The sequence below is a fragment of the Lygodium microphyllum genome, chromosome 17, assembly GCF_053477565.2.
Source record: "Lygodium microphyllum isolate KBCC chromosome 17, Lygodium_microphyllum_v1.1.10, whole genome shotgun sequence".
In the NCBI taxonomy this organism is placed as follows: domain Eukaryota; kingdom Viridiplantae; phylum Streptophyta; class Polypodiopsida; order Schizaeales; family Lygodiaceae; genus Lygodium; species Lygodium microphyllum.
Genome location: NC_141151.1, coordinates 4,697,104 through 4,720,601, shown reverse-complemented (window position 1 = coordinate 4,720,601; position 23,498 = coordinate 4,697,104). Strand labels below are relative to the sequence as shown.

At 44.4% G+C, this 23,498-nt stretch overlaps 1 protein-coding gene across 2 annotated transcripts in view; it reads left to right on the top strand.

Annotated features, from left to right (window-relative positions):
* Nucleotides 1-23,498, top strand: part of LOC148021525 (protein HAPLESS 2-B-like) — a 309,826-nt gene that overhangs the window by 129,683 nt on the left and 156,645 nt on the right. For both annotated transcript variants that reach the window (XM_087696627.1, XM_087696629.1), the window contains exon 7: nucleotides 13,847-13,928. In XM_087696627.1, the coding sequence (XP_087552753.1) occupies nucleotides 13,847-13,928 (82 nt within the window). The remainder of the gene's footprint in view (nucleotides 1-13,846; nucleotides 13,929-23,498) is intronic.

Genomic DNA, 23,498 nt, shown 5'->3' with positions numbered 1-23,498 from the left:
TAATGCTTAGAGATGAGGGACCTCGGCCCCAACCCAGTCATTAATGTCCATCATGCAACTTGGCCACTGCTGGGAGAAAAGTGCAAATTCACCTTCTCCCATCCAGTGGGAGATGTGGTCTTTCACCTGGCTCTTCATCTCCTCCTCTATTTGAGTTGTTGTATAGTCTCTAGTGTGAGGGGTAGCGGGAACTCTCGGCGTTGCGTAAGTGTCAGGTAGGACCACGGCCCGGCCCGCTGCGAAAAAACTCATGTGGTAGCAGCTGCGTCTGTCTCGAAAAAGTGTGATGGGCAGCATGGACAGATGAACTGGTGGCTGTGTGGGGAGGGGAGGGGGGCTAGCTTGCTGGTGGGTGGAAGATGTCGACGTATGGGGCTCCTCACCTCTTGTGGGAGGGGGGGGGGATGGGTGGGGGGGAGGTCGCCCGTGCTAGGTAGGGGTCAGGGGGGTGGTCGACGGAGGTGATGGTGGGGAGGGGAAGGATTGAGGGATGGTGGGGTGATCGGAGGCACTTGGCAGGTGTGAGGAGGGGCCGATAGGTTTGGAGGAGGGGGGGGTGTGGACCAGGGTCCGGGGGGGGGGGGGAGAGGAGCCGTGGGGAGAGGCTAGGGGGTGTGGGCCCTTAGGTGAGGCGGCCTGTGACGCCTCCGTGGGGGGTGGATTTGTAGGCATGTGGTCCTGTCGGGTAGGGCGAGGAGGGGGGGGGACCGCATGGTGCTTTGTCGGGGGGGGGGGGGGGGGTGACGCCCATGCTCCTATTCCTTGCTGCCATGGCTGTGTCTGAGGGGGGCCGTAGGTGGGGCCCTCCCTGGTGTCTTCCTCTTTGTCGTCTGTGTATCTTTGTAAAGCCGTCCGTGTCCACCTGTGGGCTTGTCGACGACACTGCCTTAACTCTGAAGTGCATGCACTCTGCTGCTTGGTGCCCAAAGTCATGGCAATGTAGGCAGTTTCGAGTGCCCTAGCTGCCCTGTCACGATGAGTGGCTGCCTGAAGGAGTGTCGACTTGCCTCAATCTCTAGAAACTGTGGCATGGTCTTTATCTCTTTCAATTCCACCCGTATCTTTGGGACTCCTGCGGTTGTCATTGCGTCCTTGAAAGAGGTGGGAAGGATAGTGTCGAAGAGCCGTCCAATGTCTTCCACCAACTGGCAATACTCTATTGCGAGTCTGGGAAAGAGAAGGGTGACGGGTGTCGAAGGAATGTGTTGTGGAACGTGAATGCCTCCATTGTGAAGCCACTGTATCTAGGGACCATGCAAATGATGCCCTTTGTGGATGAACTGACCAGTAATTCACAGGCTGCGTCTGCTGAGGTGAGCTGTACCATGAAAATCCCTTGGTCCATTAGAACCGCCTGCATGATCTGTGATGTGCCGATGCGCAGCGTGGAGTGAAGCCAGTCTCGAAGCTGGGCCATGGATGGGGACTGTCCTACTACCTGACTAGAGATTGGTGTTTCTTTTAGCTCCAACTCTGTGGCACAGATGGCTAAGAGTTGTTCCTCAGAGAGGATGACACACAAGGTGTTTGACTGGGGGGCACTCGCTGAATGCACCGGCATCTGACCAGGGGTTTCCATTGCGTGTCCCTGCTGAGAACCTACCAAACAGGCTGTAGTGTTGTCGGCGGGGGGGGGGGGGGGGTTTGCTGCAAAAGGAGGGAGCAACAAGGGGGGGTGATTGCAAGGAATTGGGGGGGGGGGGGGGGTTTCTGTTTTCAATGGTGGGTAAGGTGTTGGTCTCCATTGGTGGTTTGGTCCCACGGGTGGGCACAAGGGGGGTTTTTCTAGCTGTCAGCAAGTTTGGGGGGGTGTGGAGTGTGTGATGAAAAGTTGGAAAGAAGGGGGGGGGGGGGGCGCCCGTCACGATGACGGGTTGGGCACTACACGGGGAGGCCCAGGCGGACAGTCGTGGAGAGAGAGAGGCCGAAAGGCGGGTAGAGAAGGGGGGGGGGGGGCGCAATGGCTGTCGGGGGGAGGATGGATCGTACTGGCGGCTAGACGGGGTCGGGAGGGGGGGGGGGGGGAATGCGGAGGTCCCAGTTGTGGGAGACAACAGAAAGGGGGTAGGTACATTGGCGGCCAAAGGAGGGGGGGCGCGGTGGTTGCTAGGAGGGGGCAAAGTGTGAGGTGACCAGGTGGTGGGAGGGCGGCGCAGTTGCGGCTAGGGAGGGTGGGCGCACTGATGGATGGAGGAGGGGGGAGGAGCTTTTACGGCAGGAGAAACACGGGAGGTGCAATGGCTGGATGTCGGCATGCAACGCGTCGATCGGGAGCTGAATAGGAGGCACGCTGAATACCATAGTGTCGTGATAACACTCCTGCATTATCCCTAAAAACCTCCCATGCTTCCATTCCTCTAGATAGTACCCTTGAGCTAAAAGAAGCTATCAGTTGCTGAACACCTTCCAAAAACTGGTTTTGTTGCAGAAAAGATTGATTTAAACGAAGAGGCAAACATGCAAGGAGAGCCTTGAATGCATGGACATGGTGTCTTTCCACCCACATATCAATGATTGCAGGAAGAAAATAATCACTTTGGCAAATGTAGATTCTATCTAGTCTGGCCTAGGTGTTTGGATGCTAAAAAGATCGATAAGTATATCCGGCTTGTGATGGATACATCCAAGACCACATGTCGTGTTTCAAAGACATTGCTGCAAGAGCATCCCAAGCCTGTCGCTCAGGGCCATCCATAACCGAATGTGGAGAAGTCGCGTGATCTCTAGATACACATGCATTAAAATCACCCATGACAAAGCCTTGATGGGCCATGGCAAGGCAGTGCAGGTGTATATACGTCTACAAGCCACAAAACCTCTCCCTCATAAATTATTTCTAGGATCACAATTTGGCCGTGAGTATCTTGAGAAACCAAGGATGGTTGCAAGGAGGATTTGAGAGGCAACATAACTCCTGATATATGTGGAACTCGACTACTAAAGAAGACTGCATAATCCTTATATACTTAAGAAGATCTAGCCAAAGCGTGCTGTTTGTGCTCCACAACACAAAAAACATCCCAATTTCCAGCTAACACAACTTCCCACAACCTATACTGCTTTTTGCCCGAAGAAATACCTTTCACATTCCACAAAGCAATTTTCACGATCAGTCACAAATGAGAATAAGTATCAAACCACTACTTTCCCTTTCCCTTTTACATTAATAGCCTTGGCAGTGTGAAATCTCTCCATTTCACTTCGGATAACATCTACAAGATCTGCCCTTTGCAAACCTGCAATCGAAGCTTAGGAAGGAAGCTGTAGTTGCTAGGAATGGAAAAAAACCTGAGGAGGCACAAGCTTTTCATGCGTATTGAAGCTCAAAGCTGAATCAGAAGTCTTTTTATCTTCCACTGTCGGAGCATGCAAAGATTGAGTTTTCATATAAAACCCCTTACCTCTGCATTGAAAGGTCTAAGTGATTAGGGGCGGTGGAGGATGGGCAGGATTTGAGTGGAAATCTTTTCTAGCATTGCAATGAACCATAGTGACCCAAGAATCCTCTCGAGGAGACAAATTCCGCCCAACCGCAATTGAAGCATGCTCCCCACCAATGTGGGAAACCTCCTTCTTGCCTTCCTCACGACCATGTTGGAAAAGCTGCTCTGGATCAGCTCTAGTGGTTGCTGAATCATTTGTTGAGGGTGGTGGTCTTGCATTTCCATGTCTTGATCCATAGGGTCTTGCACTCCCTCTGTATTTTTGTCGCATTTCGAAATGAAATGGCCCAACTGGCCACATCTAAAACAGTGTCTTGTAAAAGTACCCCATTTCAACTCATACACCAAGGTTTGTAACCCTGGAACTTCAAAATGAATTTTTGTCGGGTGAGGTTTCCTTGTGTTGGGAATAAAGGGCCATCGTGCCTTTGGTGTGAACACACCCTTAGCACATTTATACTTTCATATATATCTATCTAAAACCTAAAGAGGTACAGTAGTCTTTGTACTGAATATTGAAGGTGTCGTGCTCACTCTCCTTACTATTGATCTCTACTTTGTGTGTGTTATTCGTCGCGTTCACTCTTAGCTCCGTCAGGCTATATTAAACTCGTATCTCAGAGCCATAGGTTGTGCACGCTTCTCGAAGCCTATGACGGCCGTCAGGCTCCGTGATAGGTAAACAGGAGGTGTAAGCTAGCAAGAGCCTGAGGTGTCGCAGGTGATAAGGAAGAGTTGCAAGGTCACAGATCATGTGACAAGCATACAACAGGTCGACATGGTAGTTGAGGTGTGCTCAATAGGCAGGTGTGCGATAGACAAGTTTCAAGCAGGCTCGATAGGCATGTGTTGCAGGAGCTGTAGGTGGGCTTGACGGGCAGCAATTGGCAAGTCGCGGGCTGCAGACAACACGCAACAACAGCTTTGCGGGCGAGGCGATAGTCGACAAGCGACTGGATGGCTGACGGGTGCATGGCGACCTGCATGATGGATCAACGAACCCCACGATAGGTTTTTTTTTAAATAAAAAAAATTCCCAAAAATCTTTTCTTTTAACCCCTTTTCTTTGACGGTGTTCATGCATGGAAGCACAGCTTCCAGATCTGTGCAAATTTGACCCGGAAAAATTGGAACCTTTCTTGGATTGGGGGACTTTAATGCAGAATTAGACAATCTGACTCTGAAATTGCAAAATCGGTGTACATTTGCCTGAGAGTTTTGGGGCTTTTCACATTTTAGTGAAAATTTTTCAATTTCACTAAAATTTGTGCACATTGGACTTGAGAAATTTGGGGATTTGTCTAGATTTGATGCGAGCAAGACACAACAGTGATATTTGTCTTAGAAATTACAAGAATTTGTAACATTTTGCCTCCGACATTTGGGGCTTTTCTTGTACATACAAGAATTGGGCTGAAATTTACCCAATTTCTTCACATTGATGCACATTGGACCCCGTGAAATTTGGGGCTTTTGCTATTTGGGCGAAATTTGTGTGCCATTTGGTCATTTTATGTACATGCAGGTTTAATTCCATGCAGTTCGGACATCTAGCACTTGGAAAAATTTGGGGGTTTTGCTGAAATTGCTCTATTTTGGCAAAATTGGCCTGTTCTATGCATGTCACAGACACTGCAGATGTATGGTTGATGCTTTGAGCACAAAAGTTTTGGAGATTTTGACTGTGCGTGTCAAAATTTGTGCCCGTGGGTGCATGTACAACAGAAATTGCAGCTAAAATTTGGGACTTCTCATGTAATGTGATGTATTTGTCCTTGGAACAGCTGTAATTAGTTGTAGAGTGCTATAGCACAAGGTTTAGTGCTTCTGAAAATTTATCTGCAGATCTGAAATTTCTGCTTTTACATGGTTATTTATTGCTGGTTGGTACTTGTTTGTACTGTGGTCACTTGTGTGATAGTTTGGGCCTACATTTGCTGAAATTTTTGGTCACATTTGGGCTGAAATTCATGGCTGGCAGCAGTGACAGCAATCATCTCATACACATTAAGAAGCTTGAAGGAGCACATAACTTTGCAGTCTGGTAAAAATAGTGCTATAATATCCTGTTGCAGAAGAAGTAGGCAAGGCTGATTAAGACCAAAGGGGCAAAGCCTGCAGATATGGAATAGGAAGACTAGGATGAGTTAAATGAGCTTGCACGGTCAACTATCGAGCTATCGATTTCTGATGCCTTGCTGTTTAACATTGAAGGTTTGGACTTTGCCTATGCTATTTGGACTCGACTGGAAGAAGTGTATGCCGCCCAGAAGAATGCCACAAGCAAAGTTTATTGGCTGAAAAAGCTTATGGATTTGTGTATGAAAGAAGGTACAACAATGTTTGCTCACTTGAGTGAGTTTAACTCCATTTTCAGCTAGTTGGTTGCCTTGAAGTTCATGATTGATGAAGAATTTAAGGCTACGTTCTTGCTTTGCGCTCTGCCAGAGAGTTAGAATACATTCAGGATTGCTATGAACAATTCTAATGCGATCATTTTGTATGCTGATGTAGAGAGTGCTCTACTCATGGAAGAAATGAATCGGTAGAACAATGCATCGAGTAAGTCTTCCAGTGCTTTGCATACTAGGGGTAGATCACAACAAAAAGGCAAATTTGATAGCAAGGGACGCAGTAAATCACGTGGTAAGGATGTTGAATGCTATCACTGTGGCAAGAAGGGTCACTTTAAATGTGACTGCTACAAATGGAAGAAAGAGAAAGGAAAGGCCAAGAAGACAGATGATAGCAAGGAAAAGAAGAAAGAGAGTCAGCCTAAGAAGAGCATTGTCAAACTCAAAGAGGTGAATGTAGTCACTCATGATAGTGACAGTGGGAATGATGTACTCTTTGTCTCTTCACACTTTGTACACATGCTTTACGTGCAGATATGGATGATGACATTCATACTTGGATTCTAGATTCAAGTGTTTCCTTTCATGTCACCCCTCATCGTGAGTGGTTTTTTGACTATACAGGGGGTCCACATGGCATTGTCCATCTTGGGGACAACTATGCATGTGACATTGCAGGTATTGGCAGTGTGTAGTTGTAGTTTCATCATGGTTCTATCTTCACACTTTAGCATGTACGACATGTACCTCAGCTCAAGAAGAGCTTGATTAGCACAGGGAAGCTAGATGACAATGGATTTTATACCACCTTTGGTAATGGGAAATGCAAGATCTGTAAGGGATCTAGAGTGATTACCAGAGGTTGTAAAAGTGATACCTTGTATCCTCTCAATGTATCTAGTGTGCGTGACCATGTTGTTGCCGTGACTGAGCAGCCAAGTGTTTCTTTGTGGCATGGCCGGTTGGGACACATTAGTCAAACTGGAATGAAAGTGCTTTTTTGTTTGGGTTACTTGCCTTGTCTTCGTTATGTTGATTTTGAGCACTGTGATAATTGTGTTTATGGTAAACATGCATAGATGTCTCATAAAAAGTCTCTTTCGCTGAAATCTTCTCCTCTAGAGTTAGTACATTCTGATGTATGTTAGATGCCAGGGTTATTTTTAGGGGGGAAGAAATACTTTGTCACCTTTGTCCATGATGCTACACAGAAGGTATGGATTTACCCTATTTGTAGCAAGGACGAAGTACTTGACAAGTTTAAAAAATTCTTGGCATTAGTTGAGAATCAGACTGATAAGACACTTAAGTGTCTTTGCTCTGACAATGGTGGGGAATATGTGTCCAAGGGCTTTTAGGCATTTTGTGACAGCAAAGGGATAAAGAGGGAGCTCCCTGTCCCTCATAATCCACCCCAAAATGGTGTTGCAGAGCGTATGAATCAGACTATTCAAGACAAGGTCCATATAATGCTGCCACATGTTGCTTTACCTCATGGTTTTTGGGCAGAGGCTGTTATGACAGCTGTACGCCTGATTAATTGGTCGCCAAATAGGTCTTTGGGAGGGAGAGTTCCCCAAGAAACACGGTTGGGCAAGTCACCTTTGTATGCACACTTGAAAGTGTTTGGCTACGAAGCATTTGTACACATATGAAAGGAAGATCGTAGCAAACTTGAGCCAAAGTCCTATAAATGTATTTTCCTAGGATATGGTGATGAAGGTGAAATGGGGTATAAATTATGGGATCTCAAGAAAAGAAAAGTGGTATGTAGCAATGATGTTATCTTCTGGGAAGATTGCATGCACAAACAGCCCGAACGAACAAAGGAAGTTCGTAGGGTTGTATTTCGGGAGGAAATACCTTTTGGACAGCAAAATGTGCCCGCTGTACAGCAGGAAATACCTGCTGTAAATGAACCTACAAATGCAGAAAATAATGCTGGAAATGATCAGCCAACCATTGCCCATATTGATGAGCCACTGGATGTGCAGGAACAGCCAGAACAACAAGCTATTAATGCTGATTTACAGGCTGAAATGCCAGGACAGCAAGTTGAAAATGGAAATTTGTAGGCTCAACAGCCAACAAACGATGATCATTGGGTTAGGAGATCGTCTAGGGCTACTAGACAACCTGATAGATTCGTTCATGGTGCAAACAATGTAGCTGATTATGTCATATTGACAGACTATGGTGAACCATCTTGCTTCAAGGAGGCAATGGACAGACAAGACAAGAAGAAATGGTATAAAGCCATGTTGTCACAGATGGAATCTCTTGAGAAAAGTGGCACTTGGGACTTGGTGCAATTGCCGAAAGGGTAGAAAATCCTTCCATGCAAATGGATTTACAAGATGAATGTCACTTCTGGTTCCTTGCCAAAGTACAAAGTAAGATTGGTTGCGAAGGGGTGCAAGCAAGAACATGGAGTTGACTTTGATGAGATCTTCTCTCCTGTAGTGAAGATGACTACATTGAGAACCATTTTGGGCTTGTTTGCAGCAGCTAAATATAGGGAGCTCATATAGATGGATGTAAAGAATTCATTTTTTACATTGTGATTTGCATGAAATCATATATATATAGCAGCATGAAGGGTTTGTGGAAAAAGGGAAAGAGAAGGTGGTATGTAAACTCAAAAGGAGTTTGTATGGACTGAAACAAGCACCAAGAGAATGGTATCATAAGTTTGATACATTTTTGCAGTCTCAAGGTTTTCATAGAAGTCAAGTGGATCATTGCTTGTATATCAAGAAGGCAGCAAATGGTAGCCTGATTATCTTGGTTTTGTATGTTGATGACATGTTGATTGCTGGCAGGGGTACTCATGCCTTGGACTCACTAAAGCAAAGCCTTCATGGTAGCTTTGATATGAAGGATCTTGGTGACGCAAATCACATTCTTGTCATGCAAATACTCGGAGATAGGTCAAAATGATTACTCTCTCTATCTCAAGAGTATATCTCCAAGGTTTTGCAACATTTCAATATGGAGGGAGGGAAAATAATTGGGATTCCATTGCCTCCATATGTGAAACTCAGTGCAGAGGACAGCCCTACATCTGATGATGAGAATGTTGAAATGGCCAAAATACCATATGCTTCAGCTGTTGGCAGTTTGATGTATGCTATGGTTGCTACACGTCCTGACATTGCCTTTGCAATGGGAGTGGCTAGTAGATACATGGCAAATCCTGGTAAAATGCATTGGGAAGTAGTGAAATGTATTATGAGATGCCTCAAAGGCACAAAGGATTTATGTATCTGCTTTGGAAAGCAGAAGGCATCTGTCGTTGGCTTTACGGATGCAGACTATGCTGGTGATGTAGATTGCAGAAAGTCCACTTCTGGGTATGTGTTTACCTTCACAGAAGGAGCAGTCTCTTGGATCTCCAAGCTACAAAAGTGTGTTGCATTGCCTACTACAGAGGTAGAGTGTGTGTCTGCCACTGAGGCATGCAAGGAGGCTTTATGGCTTTCACATATGATGGAAGAGCTTGGCATTAGAGAGTTACCTTTTCTCCATTGTGATAGTAAGAATTCTATTATACTAGCACGGAATCCCATCTTTCATGTAAAGACGAAGCACATACATGTGAAATATCACTTTATTAGAGATGTACTTGATAGCAAGAGCATTGAGCTTATCAAAGTGCATAGAGATGATAATCCTGTAGATCTTCTCACGAAGGGTCTTCCAGCAGAGCGGTTTGTTCATTGCCAATAGATGATGGGAGTTGGATAGGTATATGTATTTCAACTTTATACATACCTAGACTTAGCTGATTCTTTTCTCCTCTTAAGGCACATTGTCTTTAGGTGGGAGGTTGTTGGGAATAAAGAGTCATCTTGCCTTTTATATGTGCATGGGTGTGAACATATCCTTAGCACATTAGTACTTTCATATATATCTATCTAAAACCTAAAGAGGTACACTAGTCTTTGTACCGAATATCAAAGGTGTCGTGCTCACTCTCCTTAGTATTGCTCTCTACTCTGTGTGTGTGTTATGCGTCACGTTTACTCTCAGCTCCGTTAGGCTACATCACCTTGTATCCCATAGCACACATGGCCTATTCCTATTGCGGGAAGCTAGCCAAGGTTCCACCAAAACCTTCCCTAGGGTTCTCAAATACAGAGGGAGGAGTCTCCAAAGATGTGTTGGGAAATCAACCACCTCTACCCAAATTAGGTATGCTTGTCTTAACACCTCTTGAAACTCAGCCATGGGTCTCCAAGGGACCACATGAACTAGCTGCCCATGCATAAACAAAGGAATGCGTTGCATAATAAAAGCCCGTACTTCCACGAAACGAAAAAGAACCTCAAAGAACCCTTTCGAACTATCATAGATCTCTTCAATCAGTGGGACGTGCATACGCCCTGAAGCATCATCTGAGCACTTTTCAAAACTGATAAGCATGGATTGCAGCCAAGCACGAATTCTAGTGATCAAAGGAGTCCTTCCAATAAAATAAAAGACGGCTGCTCTCTCATGGAAAGCAGCAATCTGTTGTAAGACCAGGTCGGTTCCCATGACTGCAACTACTTGATCCCCATCTGGTAATGAGTTAGCTTTACCCTCATTAACATGGACATAGTCTGACATAAGATGATTGGCAGTGGCTAGCATGAACTGAAGAGACCCATCAGGCTGTGAGTAGGAAACATGAGTCATTGGCTTGGGCAAATTTGGCCCTAAGACTGGTTCTTCAATTGACATACTACGACGTTTGCCCATGTCATCACCGTCCGAGTTCTTCAGCCAACGAATCACCATCCGAGTCAGCCAAATCTTTGTCATTCCCTTGTCCAATCTATTGATCGAGTAAAGCCATATCGATACCATTAGATTCCTGCAAATTTGCCATAGCAGAGTTAGATGCCTATCACAAATGCCTTTTTGGACTGGCGAAAGCAGAACTGAGTTGGGACTGCCTCTTTCAGGCACTACGTGAAAACTGTCTGTGTAGGTGCAGAGAAATAGAGGATAGTCTGTTGCTACTTTCGAGCACCGAAAGCAAAGTAGGATGCCAGGAACAGGCTCTACGTAGGTCAAATGGAGAGCCACAATCTGCAAGTTTGATGCTCTTCAAACCTGTCAACAGTCGCAGGAACACAGACGAGCTTCCAGGGCAGGAGGCATTAATTGGTTAAGGACTCAATACACATTCCAACAAGAGGTCATTTAAATGCCTATTCAAACTATTTATTATTATGATATATTTTAATAACCCACCTGCACACTACAGGTAGTAGGAACCCGCCACTGTCACTTTATTCTTTATTCTTTCACAACGGGAAAAACTGGAGTTTTGGAGTTTCGGCCAAATTTTGGAAACGGGGAAACGGCGTTTCAGATTGTACACTAAAATAAATACAGTATTATGTGGGTATGTAAATATATCAATGCCTACAATAACATGTATCCAAACTTCATACAAAACTTTTGAGTCCATGTTATATGATTGAAATCATGATTCATTACACATGTCACGACTCACAAGTGAAGATTGAAGAGTTAAGACTCAATGGTTGAAACTTAAGACAACTTAACACAATTAAGACTCAATTTTCAAAACTGAAGGCAACAAATGAATTATAATTTATGACTCCTAAATCATCTATGATCTAAAGAGCAGTAAAGACTTACATGAAGAACAGTGGAGACGGACATCAAGAACAATGGAACAAGAATCAAGATGCATAATAAGTGAAATCAAGATATAATGATATATGTAACTATGTCATGTGAATAATCAGTTAAAACTCCAAAGTCCAGTGAGCACTGAGCACTATGTACTAGTCTCTAGACTCTAGTAACTACTGAGTAATAAGTATCAACATCAATGAATGACTGGCAACTGTAGTCTGGAGAACAAGGCCCGATGTCTTTGTTGGGAATGCATGCCAAGTGGTCTTTCACGCGTGTTATGCTCCCTGAATTCTCCAATCCACAATGGTTGCACTGCCACTTCTTTGATCCGCCGGAGCCCTCGTATCTCTTGATTGGAGTGACGTGTCTCCAATATGGATCCAATGCCATGATTAGCCTTTAGGTAATGGGGGAAAGAAGAAGAAGAAGAAGTGAAAGAGGAAGAGGAAGAGGAAAAAAAGGAAGAAGAAGAAGAGGAGGAGGAGGAGGAGGAAGAGGAAGAGGAAGAGGAAGAAGAAGAGGAAGAGGAAGAAGAAGAAGAAGTAAAGGCTAATGGGGAAGAAGAAGAAGAGGACGAGGATGAGGATGAGGAAGAGGAAGAGGAAGAAGAAAAAGAGGAGGATGAGGAAGAAGAGTAAGAAGTAAAGGGTAATGGGGGGATGAAGAAGAAGAAGAAGAAGAAGAGGAGGAGGAGGAGGCGGCGGTGGGAGCTGGAGTGCCCCGAAATGGACCGCAGGATGCGGAAACACTGGTCTGTCGTTTCGGTTTCGGTCTGAAACGGCTGGTCCGTTTCAGAAGCCCCGAAACGCCGTTTCGGGGTACTAAGGCAGGAGGGCACAAGAAGATTGGTGCAGTGATGGCCATTGCAGGGCAGAGCATCGGAGCAAGATAGTAGAATAGGGCATCAGGGAGGAACTGCCTGGGACAGGACGTCTGGGTGTCAGGCCAGCAGGACGGGGTAGACACAACCGCAGACGGGCAAAACTGCCGGCCCACAGGTCTGCGTGTCTTCACGGAAGTCTTTGGTCACGGGGGAGACAGTGCCAGACACGGCCAGCGGGCGAAGTGTTAGGTCGATGCAGCAGGTGAATCAGGGCAGGTCCGTGACGTCATCACGTTCCACCATCTTCTCTCTCTCTTTTTTTTTTTCGTAAAAGGACATCTTCTCTCTCTCTCTCTCTCTGGTAAAGGGTAAATCCAAAGTGATCAAAGAAATGGTAGCTTGCCAGAGAGCGAGTTCATCCCTGGGAAGAAAACGAGCATACTCTCTCTGTGGCAGTGCATGCCATGCTGGACTGCTGCTCATTTTGTTTGGCTGCAGAAGTTATGCTTTTCAGCTGTAGAGAATGTGATGGCAACATTTATGGATTTGAGATCCATAGCCAATCTTCTCTTCCAATCTTGGGGAATCCAGTGAGCATCTCCATTCTCAGCAGGTGTAGCTGTTGTTTTTGACCTAAATCTCGTCAAAAAAGGTTTATACAGCACCTTGGGCTGAGATCTTCTATAATTCTCTAGGATCTCAAGTCTCATGCACTTTTGGACACTATTGTTGTGTTTCTCATAGCTCTATTGTGAGAAAACTCGTTTGTAGAGGAACAAATGCAGGCATGCATGGGAGTTGTGCAGGACAGGTTTAAATGAAGAATGCTCCACAAGTTTGAGCTTAATTGTTGGCTGTCTTTTCTAGGGTTTGGCAGGTTGAAATCTACAAGTGGACTTCTGGAAAGTGTGAAGTTGGTGGGAGTCTATCAATGGATGTGTGGAACCTTGTGGATCAGTTGTGCTTGAGAAACTGCTGAAAATACAGCCATATGAATTTAATTCAGAGCTTTCTTTTGGAATCTCAAAGAAATACCACAAGAGACACAGCTTTGGGGCCAACAAGTGCCATGTGTGGTGCACGAGCATTCTAGCTCCAGTTGAGTGTGTTATTAAGTTGCTGAATTTACTGTTCTACTGACTTAAGTGTTTGTAACAATGTGGTTTACTGCCCTTTGGGCATCGGAAGGCTGTTTCTTGCTGGGTCTAGAAAGGTGATAGCATACTTCTTCATCATAAGTAAACTTCTTTTTCCTAATTATTTTGATGAATTTTGTTATCTTTGAGATAACAACATATTTAAAATAAAGAAATGAATTGGGACTTTTATGCCAAAATATTTAAGTCTACCTCAGTTTGTGTCAATCAAGTGAGTGTTAAACTTCCTCATAGTCTCATTGATTGTCTAACCAATGAGTAGCCCTACTCTAGTTAAATTTGTCAAAATGAACCCAGTAGATGTTTTAGGAATTTAATTACTACTAATTAATTGTATTGTTCTAGTTTTTTCTTCAAGTTACATAGTTGTTAAATTAGTTACGTGATGAAAAAATGCATTCTTTGAATTAGGTTCCCAACATTTATCATAGGACTTGGCACGATGGAATTCCAAATCTATGTCGATATATCTATTGGCTATGGAAATGTTGGAGTAAAGTACCTTGTGCCTGTTGCTTCCTTGTTGTTTTCTGATGAAGTGTTTGTACAATTTCCATTTATTGTGCATATGCTTGATATTTCAGAAAACCATTGTCCCATTTAAAATGTATATAGAGGTGATTATCAGTATTACACACAAACCTTTTTTTTGGTGGTTTTGGGGGGAACCAATTTTCTGATCAAGGAACTGTACAGTGCATGGTATTGCCATGATGGCTAGTACCACAAAAAGTGCATCAACAGACATTGGGAAACACATGAAATATGAAACTACATCACCAAAGGAATCATAATCATAAAGTGATTGTTATAAAGAACAAAGGGTTGAAATGACAGTGCTCCTAAAGTGGCATAATTGTGACCTGTCTAAGTCATCCACAGTGCACAGATCTAGTCAAAGCCGAAAAGAATCAGTGACTGGAAAGCTGCACCACAAATATGTGAAAAAGATAGAAGTCTTTCTTGTGTTTGTTAAATAATTATGGAGTTACCATCAATGATCCAGAAGAAATCCTGGACACCGTGGACAAGTGCAAAGAAGGTGGGCTATGTCTTTACAAGAAGTCCCACATATTTCATAGGTGTCCAATGCAATTGTAGTGCTTTTGAAAAGCTTCCCCATGGACACGTTTTTATATGCTCTTTTTGCAGAAGTGTGACTTCAAGGGAAAAAATTGTTTTGGTGACTATTGTCCAACCATCCAAACATTTGCTGAATTGAAGTGAGGCTTAAGGATTACAACAATGATATTGGCTATTAGCTCCATATGTGACAATGTCCCTTTGAATTGTCTCCAGAGAGGTCAATTATGCATCCCTAACCCAATTTTTCTGTATGCTTTTGAGAAAGTAAGGACATGGCCGTCATCATCCTCTATGTCCTGCACTATGTTGATGCCATGCTGCACTAAATGACAAGCTCTATCATGTCTTATATCAGCCAATGATTGCTCAAATAACCTGTTCCAATCAATACTTACAAATGCATTGACTTGTTTCTAAATCCTACTTCTATTCATCCACTTCAGCTGATATGTTTCCCCCGATCTTTAATAAGCCTAGTGGAATGTGAACAACCCTCTATCCTGCCATCCTGCATATGTACTGGCCCAATTGACTATCAGCATGAGTGTGAGCGATAGTCCCAATACATAAAGCAGCTAGCACAAAAGACTGAAGCTGCTTCTGCTCAAAAGATTCTGGTTATAAAGCAGATTTTCTCTTATAAGATGCACATGCATATTGCATACATGTTCATACCTCCATGCTTTTTTTTCTTTCAAATAAAAGAAGATTCTATATGGATTCCTCAGAAGGAACCCCTATGGTAGGAATACGAAGTACAAGTACATTGTAAATGCAATGTTGTATTAACAACCAATCTGGTAGGTTTTTTAGGCGAACACTGATCTCAACTGCTAATAGTGTCATTGCCATTTTATCCCAATGATCGTCCAGAAGATGTCCATATGGTTTGAGTGAAAGAGTCAATCTCATTTTTGAACCATTATATGCTAGATATATGCCATTGGTATGAACTGCATGTACACACGTAACAACTCCCTTCTCTTTTGCAGAATGCTTCTTTCATTGAGAAACTAGTATAAGAGGAAACACAGAGAGGTTTCGTTTCCAGAGCTGGGGAGGTGGACAAGAGGTCTCAGACTGATCTCTCAGGGTACAGATGGCATTATGATAGCAATCTGGGAGCTGTAGCATATCATACAGATGGCAACATGATAGTGACTTGGGAGCTGTAGCCTGGGTAATAGATAGAGGCCCTTTTTGTGGCCACTGGGTAGTATGATACTTAGGGTAGTATTCCAGTTCTCGTCAATGGCCTACATTTGAGTTTTGAAGTTATTGCTAAGTTTTGAAGTCAGATTTGCAGCTTCTAATATCTCGACTTGGAGATCCATTTGTAGAAGACTTCACCAAATGTCTCCAGTCATGGTGGAGGAGGAGACGAGGAAGTCTCTTCTCTTTAACCATCTACTTTGGATAAAGATAAGCCACACCATTGGACAAAGGACACACTTATCTTGGGAGATGGTCTTTTCAATATAGTTTCTATGGTGGGGAGTGATTTGCCTTACTAGAGCTACTGGCTCAGTTATAGAGATAGAGACTTCACAACATTAGAGGGGCTAGAGACATGGTGGAGAGCATTATGGAGATAGTACTTCGAGAGTGGATGACTGATATAGACATCTCTAAAACTTTGATTAGTCTCTAACAAAAGAGACATTCTTCTTCCACTGGTTGCCACCAGTGGTGAACGAGTGTTTTACTGTATTGGTGCAGGTGGATTGCAGATTTAGGAGAGAAAATGTGGATCAGTTGGCATTCACTAGATGCTCTTGGTAGAGGATTATATTGGTCACAAGTGAGTTCTTTTTGGACTTCAGGATTGCTGGGACTGTAGCTTCTTTGCATCCCACATCCTATTCCATGCGAGTATATAGTCACAAGTGATGGCAATTCCTCTCCATCCTCAGACCCCTGTCCCTGTCTTGTTTTGCATCACTTGTGACTATGATTATATTAGTCACAAGTAATTGATGGATCATTGTTATAGGAGTTGGTACTTAGACCCAAATAATAGAGTTGCTACTTGTGAGCATTGTGTTGGAGGGGGTATCTCCTCTTCTTTCCTTGCTGATTACCAGAGGAGATTGGATGATAGCTTTGAATATAGAAATATTTCACTCTTTCCGTATTACTAGTCAGACCTTAGCAGCTGGCACTTGACTTGGTTATGGTAGGGATCCAATTGCTTGTATTAGATGTGGAGAGTTAGAACAGACATACACACTACATATGGGACTACCCCAGGAACCCTGAAGATGGTGTTTCACGGCATAGTTGCGACTATGATAGTGACATTGGAAACTATTTCTTGAGTAACAAACAGAGGCCCAGCTTGTGGATATAAGGATCTAGGGGAGTCATTCCTATCTCATCTCTGGTCAACTCTTGAGTAGGGTTGTCACGCTAACTTTTTCATGGTCAAACTGGATTGAGGATCAGTGTCAATGACTGGAGTTGATAGCTAGCATCAGTTTTGGTATATTTTGGACTGCAAGATGTAGTCATGTTATAGATATATTGTATATATCCACTATAGAGGCTCTCTCTATGATTTGGACAGAGATTGTCTACAGTTTCCACAAGAGGGAGGTTGGAAAAGCTACATGGAAACTTGGAGATAGTGAGGAGAAGAGATGTTTTTCTCCAGATCTAGGATTTTGCCACTTTCTTTCAATGCCAGCCACATGTGGATTGACATTATAGATCTCTGATTGGTTATTCCTTTTAGGCCTTGTAATAATCTTCCTATTTGATGTATATCTGTTCTTTCGGAAGTCCCTTAGAGGGCTAATTTTGTACTGTGCCTTAAATATTTTGACTTAATAGGATTTGGTAACAGGATTATTCTTTCATGTGAAGACCAGAGAGAGAGAGAGAGAGAGAGAGAGAGAGAGAGAGAGAGAGAGAGAGAGAGAGAACTGGGAAAGATTTATTCAGCTTTGGAAGTCTAAGGTCCTGTATTAGGAAAAAGTGTTCATGTGGCGGTTGCTCATTGGGGGTCTTCCAATGGGAGAAGTGCTCCGTGCCGGAAAGATCTCTGCTGGGTGCTGTGTTTTCTGTACTACGTGTGATGAGACATTGCTTCACCTCTTTGTCTCGTGCCTTGTTGCGCGACAGATCTGGAATTTCATTTTCCATGTGTGGTCCTCGGTGACTCAGCACTGCGTATCGGTTCGTTCGTGGATTATGAGAAATATGTCCTCTATGCCCTCGTTGAGTTCAGATTGTTCCTGCCTATTTCATTTCCTTAGATGGACAGCCCTGTGGCATATATGGCGTACTCGCAATGCCTTTATTTTTGATTCAGCATTGGGCATCCATGGGCATGTGGCCCGTGTGCATGGAATAGTGTTATGGCAAATCTCCTCTATGATGTCAGCAGACCTAGTTCTTCTGGATATTGCTGCTCCCTTGTTGGCGATTGTTCGTTCTACTCTATCGGTTCCTTCTGTGTGATCTATTAGTAATGTTCATGTAATAGGTTGTTTTGGTTGTTCTGAGAGCCTGTAGGCCTCATGTAAATATTTAGTTACACAGAGAGTGAGAGAAACAAAGTATGCTAACCTGATGGTTTGATGTAATAGAAAGTAACTTGATGGTCTGATGTAATAGAATGTAAGAGATACAGAGAAAATGTTGAACTAATGGTCTGATGTAAATATTTACTACTTAATTCAATTATCTTCACGAAAAAGAGAGAGAGAACGATGGCGAACATGCGCTGCTTCACACCTTCTGTCAGACCAGGGCAGGGTCTGTTCTTCCCTGCTCGAGCCCTGCCCTTGCTCATCTGTGAACAGCTGCTCGACTTGTCCTGCAACTGGTTTCCTTGGCCTTGCGTCTCCTTTCCTGTCTTCCAAACGCCTGTCTTCCGCCTGCACGAGCGCGCTCAGTCCTAGCTCCTGGTAATCAGTGTCGACCTAATCTGACATCCCTGCTCTGCGCCTGACAGTGAGGGTGCGACGATCTGCTCTAATCCGGGTAAGACAGACTGTGAGTGACAGAGATTGTAAAAGGCCTGTTTAAACTGAACAGCAAAGTATAGATTGAGGCTGTGGTCCTGAGATACAACGGCGTATTGAAGGAGATAGGTTCACTTCTGTTCCGTGAAAGACAGCCAGAGTTGGATTAATCTGTGTAATCAGCATAAACCTTGGAAATGGCGAATTTGCAGGAATCTAATGGTATTGACATGGCCTTGCTAGACCAACATATTGGAAATGGGGAAGATAAAGACTTGGCGGAATCAAATGGCGATTCGTCAGCTGAAGATTATGGGCAGTTAATGGAAGGGGATGAGATGGGTAAACGTCGCAAGATGTCGGTCGAAGGACTGGACTTGTGTGCCCTGAATTTGCCTCAGCAAAAGGCTCAGGCCTTGTGCTCTCAAACTAATGTGTCTTTTCAGTTTATGCTCGCCTTTGCCAATCATCTAATGTCGGAATATGCTCAAGCTAATGAGGGTAAAGCGAGTTCTTTACCTCAAGGGGAACATGTGGTTGCTGTTATGGGTGTTGATCAGGTTTTCTAGCAGATTGCTGCCTTCCATGAGAGGGCTCCCATCTTTTACTTTATGGGAAGGATGCCATTGATCTCCAGCATCCATGCATGGTTGTTATCCATGCTTGCCAATGTGGAGATGTGTCAAGATGATGTTTTAAGGCAAGGCAAGGCATCCCTTGTGGAAGAGATCTATGATGGCCCTAGGGGTTTTGTTGAGGTCCTCTTCCGCTCCCTGGAAGTGCGTGCTCATATTATGCAACGTTTCCCGTTGTTCACGGATGGTTAGTTAGTCCATATGGTTCCTTGGAGGCCTATGGCCGAATTTCAGGAGATACTGCGGTAGGCTTGCCCAATTTGGCTCGAGGTGGTTGATTTTCTTGCCCATCTTTGGCAACTTCTTCCTTTCATTTTGAGATCTCTTGGCGAGGTGTTGGTGGAGCCTTGGTTAGCCTCCCGTAGTAACAGGAATAGGGCATGCATGCTTTGGGATACAGGGAAACCTCGCCCAACTAATGTTCATTTTTAGGTTTCCGGGTTGCAAACTTTGGTCTATGAGCTCAAATGGGGCACATTTGCTGGACATTGTTTCAGGTGTGGACAATTGGGACATTTCATTTTAGAATGTGATAGAAGTTAGAAGGTAATGCAACCATCTATGGATCGTGATTTGGATATGCATGACCATCTTCCCCAGCAGATGGCTTAGTAGCTTGAAGCCGTTTCTGAGCAGATTGCTCAACAGGGACAAGCTGATGGAAAGAAGGCTGCTTCTCAAGTTGGAAATCAGCGTGCATTGCCCTCGGTGGGTGAGAATTTGTCTCCTCAGGATAACTCTTGGGTTACAGTGGTTTGCCGTAATGCTAGACAGGAGCCTCGGTCTGCTCATGTTTACCCAGCTCCGGAGACTATTACTCAGAAGTTTCAACGTCGAGGTAGGGGATTCTATATGAAACCTTAATAAAAGGGTCTCTGATACTGCTTTGCACTTTGATTCGTGAGGGAGAATGGTGCCTCCTCAGGGTGTTTTCCGTGTCCAACAACAACAGTTTTCTTCTCGTACTTCAATTGCTAGTTTGCAAAGGGCAGATCTGGTTGATGTGATTCGAAGCGAGATGGAAAGATTTTAGGCAGCCAAAGTTGTTGATATTAAGGGAAAAGGAAAGGTGGGAGTTCAGTAGTTTTCTTTTTTGTAATCCATCGTGAGAATTGTGTTATGGAATGTTAAAGGTATCTCTTCTTGCCCCTACTGAGGTTAGGGCATGCAGCAAGTTCTATTTGGAAATCATAGCAGGACTCCCAGAGGTAGACTCTTGGATTGTTGGAGGAGACTTCAACAACCTGGAGGCTTTAGAGAACCTGTAGGGCAGAGGCAGAAACTATCAAGACATGGCTGGGAAAGAGCAGGAGGCATGGGATACCTTTCTACTGGCAGTAGGAGCATGGATTTCTTGGAGAGACCTTGCCTTCCATAGGAGGGAGAGGTCACTAGACTTCTCGTGGGGATATAGGCGGCTAGGTGGAGTCTTGCTGGAGCAGTTGGACAAGTTCTATGTGGGAGAGTGGGGTTGCTCTCCTGGAGGCCAGGTTCAGCAGTTAGCGGGCACCACTTTGTCCAATCATTGCCCGATTCTCCTGATACTTGATCCCCGGCATTGCCTAGACACACGATCCTGTCGGATTCCTGACATGATCTATAGGAGGGGGGAGGTGAAGAGACAGATTGAGTAGATTTGGACGAGCGAGTGGGGCAGGAGGGACAGGATCACAGAGAGGTTGCAGAGGTCCTAGTTGTGAAGAAAATACCCTAACACTGAAGCATAAATAGAAACCGTACGACAAAGCACAGACTGATAAAAAAACATAGTTAGGGTTAGGGTTAGGGTAACTCAGAGACAATGAACGCAGTTAATAAATGAAATGATATGACTACTAATAATATGATGCTCATGCAGCAAACACACTATGCAGTGAATGAATACTGAACCTCAAACTCTTGCATCTCAAGGATCAGGGTAGGGGTAATGAGTAGGAGAGTGTGTCGTACTCTAAACGGATCCCAAACCGGAGCAAGGCAGCCTTCGGATGTTGAACACCATCAAACCCAGTAGTGAGAAGGTGGATCTGATGCAGACAGTAGTGAGGAAAGAGAAAGACTAAAAACGCAGGCAGCAGGTGAGAGAAATACTAAAAACGTAGGTAGGACAGGCTGCATGAGAGAGAAAGACTAAAAACACAGGTAGGACAGCTTGCAGGAGAGAGGAAAACTGCAGCAGGAGAGAGAAAACTGTGAGGGTGGTAGCTGGGGCTTGCAAACGTAGTAGTTTACTGACGTGACAGGCTGTATGACAGCAGTGCAGATGATCAACAGTCAGTCGCCAGGCAGAAACAGCAACAATCAGCGTGTGGAGGGCTCGAAACAGGTATCAGACTGTAGGGAATAGTGATAGATAGCAAGGGCTGAGATGTCCTCCACGAACGGGATGTGGGCAGCAAGCTGATAACACCTAAAACCTGTGAAAACGAGGTTGGGGGAAGAGTGGAGGTTGGCTGCCAATTTATAGAAAATTAGGATTCTAGATCCTCTTCCACTTAACTCTCTCAATCCGCTCGCCGTTTTAGGGTTTTGGCTAAAATAAGCCTAAAATAAACATGTTTTAGGGCTGTTTAAGTGGCTAAGAGCAATTCTTAGCACAACACCCCCTCTTAGGCCCAAAATAGGGCGAGAAAAGTAGGCCAGCCTAAATTTGGATTTACCCCAAGGTATCCCACCCCAAAGCAGCCAGGGCATCCGACAAAGGGTGCATGTCGGCTGCCCAGTGGCCTACCAAGACTATAGAGGCGATGATTATCTTACCAAGAGAGCCGAAGTGATCACTCGAGAGAGGCTAGGGCATCGGACCAAGGGTGCTTGACGGCTGCCCAAGGGCCTACCAAGTCCTACAAAGGTGGATGGAATCAATGGACTTTTAAAAAAAAAAAAATGTTTTGAAAATACATAAGTTATATAGGGGTAGCGGCCGATTAAGTGACAGATAGGAAAAGATAAAGAGAGTTTTAAACCCAAGTCAAGCACAAAATTAGTAGATCAATCTCTCGCACTGACTAGGATAAGTGCCTAAGGATAAGAACAAGTGTGTGTATGTGCCAATCATGCGATGAATATGTGGAAAGGCAAAAAAGAGGATGGTGGGCTTAGCAAGACAAGCAAAACAAGCAAGCAAGCAAGGGTAGGGAAACTGCCGTTAGGAGAAGTGCCGTGTGTTATGCTACGAAAATGGTGGATCCAAGAGTCAACCACTCCAAAAGATCGAAAATGGATAAATGCGCACAGATGCATGTTTACATGAACAAAATGCCAATGCATGGGGTAATGCAAAGGGAGATGCAAGATGTCATGCCCATGCAATATGCTATGCAATGGTGCCACTGAGACAGTGCCCTCGCAAGGGAATTGTTCACTTGTCCAAGTGCCCTTTTACAATTAGGTCATCCTGATGGTGCGGATGAAGTTACAAATGCTCATAATACAATAGAAAAGAATAAGTGGATGTAATGTCTTAAACTGTAAGCATCATCACTGTCATGATCAATAGTAGAAGCCGCCCCCTCTCAAACTTGAAGGGAAAGCAAGAGGGAAGCACCCTTTCCCCGTCAAGCTGAAGAAGTAGAGGAGGGTGTACCCAAGCCGATCCTGGGTAGTAGGTACTGAAGAACCGGCCGGTTGACCGCTTTGGTCAATATATTTGCAAAATTATTTAATGAAGGCACAAACTCTAGGCAAATAGTGCCTAGCTCAATCTGCTCTCTGGAAAAGTGGAAGTGGACTCCCACATATTGTGTTCGTGGTGTGATGATCGGATTGCCTGTAAGGGCAATGGTACTCTGGTTGGTGTAGTAGACAATTGTGGGAGAGTCACATGGAAAATGAAGCGTCGCCAGTAAACTCCTCAGATAGATGGCCTTGGTGGTGCTATCAAAGAGAGCCTAGTACTCAGCCTTGGCCGTGGAAGCTGCCACGGTCTCTTACTTACGGTTGGACCAAGAAATGGGAGTCGTGCCCAAGGTAAAGATGTAGCCACCATGGGAACGCCGGGTGTTAGGATCTCCTGCCCAATCAGAATCAGTGTATCCCTGCAAACATAAACCAGAACCATATGTCAAGCCATAAGAAAAAGTACACCGCAAATAATGCAACACACGAAGACATGCAATCCAATGTGACATCCTAGGTGCTGTGAAATACTGACTGAGTATGCTAACTGAGTAAGCTAAATTTGGCCTAGTGTGAATTAAACAAAGAAATTTTCCTACAACAGAACGATAGGTCTGTGCATCAAAGGGCTGTCCTAGGGTATCCTCTGACAAGTGGATAGTAGGATCAAGAGGCGTGGCCACTAGCCGTGCCTGATCCGAAGTGGTAAGCTTACCTATCTTGTTATCAGGTGTGTGTGTGTATGCACGACACCCG